The sequence below is a fragment of the Ranitomeya imitator genome, chromosome 3 (genome assembly GCF_032444005.1).
Source record: "Ranitomeya imitator isolate aRanImi1 chromosome 3, aRanImi1.pri, whole genome shotgun sequence".
Lineage (NCBI taxonomy): Eukaryota > Metazoa > Chordata > Amphibia > Anura > Dendrobatidae > Ranitomeya > Ranitomeya imitator.
Window position 1 is genome coordinate 697,695,181 of NC_091284.1, and position 9,903 is coordinate 697,705,083.

The 9,903-nt window shown below is 44.7% G+C and overlaps 1 protein-coding gene across 2 annotated transcripts in view; it reads left to right on the forward strand.

The window, feature by feature from the left end:
- The window catches only part of MARS1 (methionyl-tRNA synthetase 1), a 72,786-nt gene extending 65,367 nt beyond the window's left edge, over positions 1-7,419 (forward strand). Inside the window, exons 18-22 of one of the 2 annotated variants that reach the window (XM_069758559.1) lie at positions 1,088-1,271; positions 2,511-2,582; positions 5,348-5,374; positions 6,521-6,631; positions 7,160-7,419. In XM_069758559.1, coding sequence (XP_069614660.1) covers positions 1,088-1,271; positions 2,511-2,582; positions 5,348-5,374; positions 6,521-6,631; positions 7,160-7,309 — 544 coding nt within the window. In that variant the 3' untranslated portion in view covers positions 7,310-7,419. The remainder of the gene's footprint in view (positions 1-1,087; positions 1,272-2,510; positions 2,583-5,347; positions 5,375-6,520; positions 6,632-7,159) is intronic. The other variant, XM_069758560.1, reaches the window with a different exon arrangement.
- Positions 7,420-9,903: the final 2,484 nt, after the last annotated feature.

Sequence of the window (9,903 nt, forward strand, 5' to 3'; positions counted from 1 at the left end):
CCTGACATAAACCTGAGGTTTTCTGCAGGAATTCTGCATGCGTTTTTTTTCTTGTGGATTTTGCGCATTTTTTGTGCGGATTTTATGCGTTTTTTTTCCCAGAAACTCCAAAACAATGGGAAATCCGCAAAAAAAATCCGCCAAAATAATGAACATGTTGCTTCTTTTTCCGGAATGGGGTTTTTTTTTGCGGAAAAAAACGCAACATGTGCACAAAAAATGCGGAATGCATTCTAAATGATAGGATGCATATGCATGCGTTTTTTTTAAAGCGTTTTTATGGCGGAAAAACGTGCAAAGAACGCAAAAATTCCTGAACGTGTGCACATACCCTTAGGCGCAGCTGAAAATTAGCATTAAAAAAAGGCATAACAAAATCTGCAAAAACACCCAGTGTGAACTCGGCCTAAAGTTATTTTTTTGTTTAAAACAACTTCTCAACTGTTCTTAGGATGGGTGATAACGTTGATTGATGGGGGTCTGATTGTTGGGATCTGCATGGGAAACTCATCCCTGTTAGATCGGAGCGCATAATCTCAACCGCTGCTCTGTTCCTTCCTTCTGGGGCTGCCATGCACTGTGCCCGGCTTTTTCTGACAGCCCCACAGAGAATGAATGGAAAAGTAGTCGGCATCTAACCTGCTGCTTCATTTCATAATGATGGTAAAAGTTTCCCATCTGGGATACAAATTTCCTGTTCTGATCAGTGCACCCCCGCCGGACTTGTAATGCTGATAGTGCTGACTTATTTTCAATGGACAGCCCCTTTGACCGTACATGATCAGTCCTGTTGGCACTTGTGCCTGCACTAAAGACTGCGGAGCCAAAGAAGTTATCACCTGGGGCTGTGGCTGCTGATCGGTGGGCAGCGGAGACCCGTAAAGTGCAAAGGAGGGGTAAGCAGTAGGGCTATGTCTGATTGCTTAAGTTAGTACGCCACAGTTTAGGGCGTTTTAGAAATTATTTTCTAATCCCCTTTAAGTCAAAATTATTCAAATGGGTCATGGCGTTTCATTTAATGTGATGTTTTGGGTGCAGTTGTCTTCCATGCTGGCGTGGTATATACTCTTATGTGCTTGTACTGCAGGACACGTGCGGGCACCGTGACTGGCATGGCAGTAAATATGGCAGCGCTGCTTTCAGTGATGCTGCAGCCATATATGCCCTCGATAAGCGAGGTCATCCAAGAGCAGCTATTGATGCCGCAAGAAGCAAGTGTGCTGACCATGGATTTCCACTGCATCCTGCCCCAAGGCCATCGCATCGGAGCTGTGAGTGTCTGCCATTTACTATAGAACCGATAATCGTGGAGAAAGAATTCATGGAAGTTCTGCCCAAAACAAGAATATAAAGATGGATACTATTCCTCAAAATCATTTTTCTGATTTCACGGCTGTTTTTTTAACGGTGCAAAAAAAAAACAAACAAAAAAAAAAGATATATACATTACAAAACAGACTTTAGGAAATCTACTGCATTCAAATTACTGTTTCAGTGCTGGAATTTTGTTTTTACTTTAAAGGGAAAAAACCACTGATCATGTTGTATGGCATAACCACCATATTACATCCCTGCTTTCTATGGTGAGACAAAACCCTTAAAGAGTAACCGTCATTTTATTTCATACTTCAATAGTACACGTGAAAATAAGAGACTTTGTAATATGTCTTATCAGAGAAATCTGCTTCCTTTCCTCCTAGACTGATCATTTATTCTCAGTCCCTGGGTAATATGTGAATTTAATGAAGACAGGTTTTCCCATTAGTGAGATAGATGGTAGTTGGTGCTTTTAAATTCTATGAAGGGGACGAGGAGCTGGAGGAAAACCTGCTACTGCTAGTTCCATAGAACTTGAGGCACCAATTGCCAGTGCCTATCTCAGTAATGGGAATATCTGTATTCTCTGCGGCCAGGAGGAGAACACCGGCATCCTCGGGCTTCTAGCTACAGCAGGTGCAGCATCCTGAATCGACACCGTCTTTAGGAATGAAAGGGTGGCACTCCGTGTCCAAAAAATCTTCTTTATTGAGGGAAGCTTACCACATGGATGCGGGGGGGGGGGGGGGAGCAGGTCACCGTGTGGACAATGGCCGTTTCGCCATCCACAGCCTCTTCACAGGGTCCAAGTACCTGTTGAAGCAGCTATGGTCTGCGAAACGGCCGTCGTCCATTCGGTGACCTGCTCCCCCCGCATCCATGTTGTAAGTTCCCCTCAATAAAGAAGAGTTTTTAGACATAGTGTCACCCTTTCATTCATACCTTTTGCATATGTGTATTCTCTGAAGACAGGTTTTACCCATGAATTGAAAATTTTAAGACTGACCAGTGCAGGAAGAGGAGGAAAAAAGGCAAATTTAGTTGTTTTTTTTTATTTTCACTTGTACTGCTGATCTATGAAAAAAAAATATTAAAACAGTTGCTCTTCAAATTCCTAATGCCAGAAGTAAGAATATATAGGATTGTTACCTCAATAACTGATCTAATAACCAATGCGTTCTGTAATCTCTCAGGTGAGCCCATTGTTTCAGAAATTGGAAAATGACCAGATTGAGTCTCTGAGGAAACGCTTTGGAGGAGGACAGGTGAGTTGTGGAGCTGTGAAGACTTGTGTAATGTTGGTTCTGTCAGCTTGTTATCTGGGCCCTGCCATCTCGTGTCTGTTGTAAATACCTTGGAGACAATCCTGGCACATCTTTCCTGAGATCTCTGTGCTGTACCGTTCCCCTTTATTCTTCCTAGAAATGTGGGAATAACTTACTGGGTGTTGTCAAAAGCTGTGTCCCTGCATGGTCCGCAATGACTGGACAATGTCGGACAGTATAGACACACAACTACAATGTGTAACACCCAGGTGTCAGTTTATTCATATGTTCTCGGACAAACTGGTAAATGACACAAGGCAGAGTAATAAGGAAAGAATCTCCATGGAGAGTGTAAGTATTCACTAAATCATACATTACAGACATGGTGTCTAGTCTTTTTCAAGGGAGTCAGTCACCCCAAAGTTATACTTCATACTTACTACATAGCATTGTAAGAGAGCAACAATAACATTGTAATATGCAAATAAGTGTGCTCATTGCACCATTGCTGTATCTAAACGCCTTGGTGCACCATTCCACCCACTTATTTAGATTTGATCACTCCTTCTATGTTGATTGACAATGCTGGCTTTCCTAGAGTCAGCACTGGCTGAATATAGACCTCTGTTATGTGTGTACTGTCCCTGTGCAGGAGCAAGACAAGACACATCACTCTCTCCTCCCTGCTGACATCAGTCGTCTCTTCTGCTTTCACTTCAGCAGTGAGCACACACATCACTCTCTCCTCCCTGCTGACATCAGTTGTCTCTTCTGCTTTCACTTCAGCAGTGAGCACACGCATCACTCTCTCCTCCCTGCTGACATCAGTCGTCTCTTCTGCTTTCACTTCAGCAGTGAGCACACGCATCACTCTCTCCTGGCTGCTGACATCGCTTGTCTCTTCTGCTATCACTTTAGTGCAGGAGTGAGCACACACATCACTCTCTCCTCGCTGCTGACATCAGTCGTCTCATCTGCTTTCACTTCAGCAGTGAGCACACGCATCACTCTCTCCTGGCTGCTGACATCGCTTGTCTCTTCTGCTATCACTCCAGTTCAGGAGTGAGCACACACATCACTCTCTCCTCGCTGCTGACATCAGTCGTCTCATCTGCTTTCACTTCAGCAGTGAGCACACGCATCACTCTCTCCTGGCTGCTGACATCGCTTGTCTCTTCTGCTATCACTTTAGTGCAGGAGTGAGCACACACATCACTCTCTCCTCGCTGCTGACATCAGTCGTCTCATCTGCTTTCACTTCAGCAGTGAGCACACGCATCACTCTCTCCTGGCTGCTGACATCGCTTGTCTCTTCTGCTATCACTTTAGTGCAGGAGTGAGCACACACATCACTCTCTCCTCGCTGCTGACATCAGTCGTCTCATCTGCTTTCACTTCAGCAGTGAGCACACGCATCACTCTCTCCTGGCTGCTGACATCGCTTGTCTCTTCTGCTATCACTTTAGTGCAGGAGTGAGCACACACATCACTCTCTCCTCGCTGCTGACATCAGTCGTCTCATCTGCTTTCACTTCAGCAGTGAGCACACGCATCACTCTCTCCTGGCTGCTGACATCGCTTGTCTCTTCTGCTATCACTTTAGTGCAGGAGTGAGCACACACATCACTCTCTCCTCGCTGCTGACATCGTTTTTCTCCTCTGCTATCACTTCAGTGCAGAAATGAGCACATACATCACTCTCCTCACTGCTGACATCGCTCAGATATGGCTGTGTAGTGATGTCATCTGCAAGGAGAGAGTGATTTGTGTGTTATTTCCTGCACAAGGACTTTGATCACATAATGGAGGATTATCTTCTGATAGCTCTTGCTCTGGTAAAGCCAGCACTATTACTCAACATAGAAGGTATTCTAAATAAAACCAGCACTATTACTCACATGATGGTAATGTAAATAAGTGGATGGAGCAGTGCACCAAGGCACCTAACCATGCAAAGAGTGAACTGTGACCTGCATTTGCATATTTTAAAAAGTTCTCTCTTGGAGCAAGGAAGGAACACTTTTAATAATTTTCCTTGGTTTACAATCTTGACAAAAGCATAAACTCCCCTGGTCTGAAGGAATAATAAAAATGATTTATATGCCATAAACCATAGATACTTAAATGTTTGTTTATTTTTTTGACTAATACTATTGATCTAACTTTCACTCTGCAATCTTCATTTTTTTCTTCATTTTCTGGTCCCAGTATATGCAATTTCTTAGCTAGTTTCAGTTACTTTTCTTGAGGGTACATCCTCTGTTATATGTGATGACTGTGGGGTCCATGTGTCCTGGGTTCTCCTGACTTCACTAGCTGTCAGCATAGGGGGCCATTCTTAGTGCTTTCTAAAGCCAGTTTACTAAGGCTTCACTGAGAACTTAAATGCTTTCTTACCTCTCCACTCTGTTCTGCTGTGTAAATCCTTCTGTCTTTCCCTGCTAATTGCTCTAGCACTGCGAGAAGGGACAGAAAGTGGCCAATAAGCTGTCATAGGGAGGAGCATTGCTCTGATAGCCTGGAAGAATATGTCCGATTTTGCAGACCAGGTAGCTAGGTGGAGGACTCGGCAGCAAAATGGTTGGACATTTTTAATGGAGACTGTTTAAAAGTCCCATCTTTTTTAGGCTATGCCTACTTTTAATGCGTTAGGAGCAATAAAAATATTAGATGCATAACATTAAAATATTCCTATCATTTTATAATACATGGTGGTCATTCTGTGCCTCATTCTTCTGCTGTGGTTCTTACTTTCCTTCCTTCAGCTGAATGGTGACTGCACCGAGAAGCAGGTAACCACCCGTTTTGTGTGATGCATGCTGTCTTACTGCTCTCACCTCTTTGGGCCATACTGTTTAATACTTACTTTGCCCGTATAGCACCAACACATTGTGCAGCGCTGTACAGAGATTGTCACCATACACATCAGTCGCTGTCTCCAGTGGGGGCTCACAATCTGCTGCCCATTATACATCCACATAAACACTTTAGTGTCCATTTAATTGAAGTCCAAACAACCTTTTAGTATTCAAGATGAGCAATTTGGTCCTGCATCCAGTCCGCTCATCCATGGCAGCCAGTCTTCCCTTCTTCACGAGTTATCCTGGGCACCTCTGGTGGTCACCAGACCCTCATGACATGTCTTGATATTACAGAGATTGGTAAGCCCAAGAGGCGCTAAGGATGGCAGGAGTAAAAGCGAAGATTGGCTGCCATGATGGACTGGACGCCTGAGCAGAGGATCACAAATCCAATTTCTCATCTCCTCAATCAATGCTGAATTATCTGTGGCCCCCATAGTATAATCCCTCGCCGAGCTATGATGCACATTTACGGTGCGAGTGTAGGGGGCGCCATACATGGCGGTTACTGGCTGGATTCTGACTGCAGCACTGAACATATTTTTGTCCCTTTTTGTTATGTGAAGTCCTCACATTAGAGATGGATTTAGCTGAGAAGCATTCCTTGTATAACCGCGTGCAACAGAAAGTATAAGGCGAAGTTCACACTGGGTGTTTTTAATGCTTTTTTTTAATGCTACTTTTCAGCTGATTTTTACAGAACCAGCAAAGCCTATGAGACTTCAGAAATCTCATGCACACACATTGTTTTTTTTTTTTTTTTTTTGTCATTATTTTGTGTTTTGCATGATTTTTTGGACATAGAGCACGTCACTTCTTTCAGTAATTTTTCAGCGTTTTTCACCCATTGAATTGAAGGGAGAAAAAAAAAGCACCAAAAACACAGCAAAACCTATGCTTCTTTCCTGCCAAGCACTCAGGTTTTGCTGCAGAAAAAAAAAAAACGCCGCAAAAACACCCAGCGTGAACTTAGCCTGAAGCTTCTGCTGTGCATGGAGTCGTATATTTCACCCCTTACTCTTCTGTGTTGTCGGTGGCAGATTGCTCAGGCAATAGTTCACGTGTCTATATCTACAGGTGAAAGCCGAGCCTAAAGCGCCATCACCACTGGCTGACACCGACAAAGAAACGGCAGAAGTTGGTGATCCGGAGAGGATAAAAGGGTTAATGCAAGAGGTGGAGAAACAGGTAAGGGGACAGGTGCAAGGAGTTGGGCGGAGAACTGAGCTTTCGTTTCTTAAGCTGATAAATGTGGGTTTGGGGACGTAGAAGAGCTGTAATCCGAGTCCTCGTGGTCTTCAATGATTTGTGCAACTGTGAACATGAACTAATAGCCACCACCATTCTCATGTGCTCCAGGATATCTAGGCAGAACGTCAGTGTAAAGCATGGGGGATAGACAGAGCGGTATGTGACCCGTAGATGCCCCGTAGGATGGTCCACACACTTCCACCACTGATCTGAAATTGTACGCGTCACCGCTGCTCCTTTCCATCTGCACAGCAGAATCATCCGGTATTAGATTGAACATTTTCCGGTTTCCCCTTGAAAAATGTCTGTAGAATCTGGACAAGATGTTTAATCCGTCATCCACCTGCCTAGAACTTTATAATCTGGATTTACCGGCGTCACACCATCAGCCTCGTGGCCCCGACTCCAGTATCTGTGTAGATTCTGCAGATTTTGTTATAATGTAAATGATTTGATCGTTTTTAGGGCATCGTTGTTCGGGAGTTAAAGGGCAAGAAGGCAGAGAAATCTGTGATCGACGGTGAGGTACAGAAGCTTCTGGCGCTGAAAGAAAAACTTACACTGGCAGAAGGGAAGACGCCAGCAGCACCTGTTCAGAAAAGGAAGAAGAAATAAATCTCCCCGGTGGGGGGAAAAAAGAGAGCGAGACCTTGTGGAGCAGCTGCAGCGCTGAATGGGTTAATGGGTGAACAGTCTTTTAAATAAAATGTTCAGTTTCTTGTTTACACCTGAGCGAGCGCCTGACGCCATTGTAGCGAGCGCCTGTCTCCCCTGCTGTAAGGTATTGCAGAGGATTGCATGGCTACTGAGCGCGTGCAACCAGGGAAAGATGTGTCTGCTTATTACACTCGGCATTGGCCGCCGACGGCGGGAGATAAATAGAACAGTGTTATAGCAACACCAATTACTGCGCCACCAGTTCCCCAGAGGATACCGTGGAGTCTGCAGGCCACATGCCATCAGCGTAGGACCATTGCTACTTGTAGCTGCACCAACATGTGTCTGACGTACAGAGCCGGGACTATTGTGCTACATCCCTACTAGTGATGACCGAACGTGCTGGAAGAAGGTGTTATCTGAGCATGCTCTGGTGCTAATCAACTGACTCCGGCGTGTTTGAATAATATGTTAGAGTTCATGCGGCTGCATGGCTCGCAGCTGTTAGACAACCCCTCCATGTGTTCCTGCTGTCTAACAGCTGCGGGGACTCAAACATATTTTTGCAGTACGCCAAAGACACTCGGTTAGCACCCATGTTCGCTCATCACTAGTCTCTACCATGGAAGATAACATCTGGCCCAGAACTTGCTTCCTAATCTGTATTCAAAACTAAATGGCAAAGCCACTAAAGACTCAATCTCCAAACATTTGATCAACAGCAGAAAAAAAAGGGGCAGCAACACTTACCTGTCCAGATCTTGGAACAAATGCACTACAGGTTGCAGCCAGCCCATAAAGCAAGATGTTAGCAACACAGGTGCAAAAAAGCAGATCAACAGCCACTCTCCACCTACCCATTCCTGGAGGGGGTGAGCAATCATTGTGCAATTGTATACTGGGCAGTCGCCCCCTCCAGGAATGGGGAGGCGGAGAGTGGCTGTTGATCTGCTATTTTGCACCTGTGTTGCTAACATCTTGCTTTATGGGCTAGCTGCAACCTGTAGTGCATTTGTTCCAAGATCTGGGCAGGTAAATGTTGCTGCCCTTTTTTTCTGCTGTTTAAATCTAATCTGTATTCAGAATTCTACATTGTGAAGATTGCAGACGTAATGACATCTCCTGCACATATAACCCCTTACTATATTACATGCAACACTGCAACATTTCCTGCGCATGTGCAGTTTTTGCATGCATTTAGGCACCATGGCCTTAAAGGGGCTGCCCTGAACTTTGATGTTGTTGACAGGTCTATGAGTATAGGTCATCAATACCAGATCGATGGGGACCTAGGTGTTCACACCTGTGAATAGTGTTCTCAGGCAGTGCCATTCAGCGCCTATTGATGTGAGCAGATCTGAAGAGCAGCTGCTACACAATGTACAGGGCTGACAGCAGCTGGTGGGGGTGCAGGTGTCAGACCCGTCTCTAAACTGATATTAAAGGGGTTGTCCGTTCTGAAACTACAAGTCTGCAGTCACTTTGTTACTGGAGACTAGTGAATCCCCACATCCCGCCTACTATGAGGATTCCCCCTTGTCGGTCATTGGATCACAAGTATGCAACATGCATACTTCCGGCCACAGTCTGACTAGATGGACATGGCCTCGCTCAGTGCTAGTTAATTGAGTGAGGCCAGTAACAGTCTAGTCAAAATGTGGCTGGGAGTATGCAAGTATGAATGATCACATGACCGGTGTCGGGGAATCCTCCAGTTAGAGATCAGCGGATCCGTAGAAGTTTGAGTGCGACAAACTTTAATCCAAAGCTCAGTTCGGGTACCAGAACTGTATCCAAACTTGGAACCTGAACTTTGGAGCTGGAAAATCTCTCTCCTGTGAACCAGACTTCAAGTAGTCACCTACCTGAAACTAGGTGTCCGCTCTGAACCCCAAACTTTACAGTTCAGGTTTGTTCATCTCTATGGACAACCCCTTTAATACAATACCCTACCACAGTAGGTTATCTATGTGTCAGCCTGGTACTACTCATTTACGATTGAGGATAATTAATTCACTGACCAGAAAATTTGGAAACGCTGTGCTGCTCTTCATTGTCTGCACCTGTACTTCTTTGTTACCTACTGACCAATGTGCATTTCTTTTACACCAAACTAAAATGGAGTCCAGGGCCACTATTGGGTTATGGGCTGCATGGTGACTATGGCCACAACAAAGTCCCCCACACTTCACCCCTGATTACAGATCTGCACCACTCCATTACTATATAATTAACCAGTGTGCAATACACCAGTCAAAATCTACATTCTTTAGCCAGAATGTGCCCTCCCATTTTATTCCTAGCCAATAAAAATACAAGATAAGTAGCCCCTGTTCCTTCCCATTTCCTCCCTCAATTCATTACAGGTATCTGTCCTGTTTCCTATCCTCCTAATTAATTAAGATTCTGTCATCCCCAATTAATTGCAATTACATGTACCCTCCACCATTACATGTCCTCTCTCAATCACTATTAGGCTGCCGTCACACTAGCAGTATTTGGTCAGTATTTGTAAGCCAAAACCAGGAGTGGGTGATAAATGCAGAAGTGGA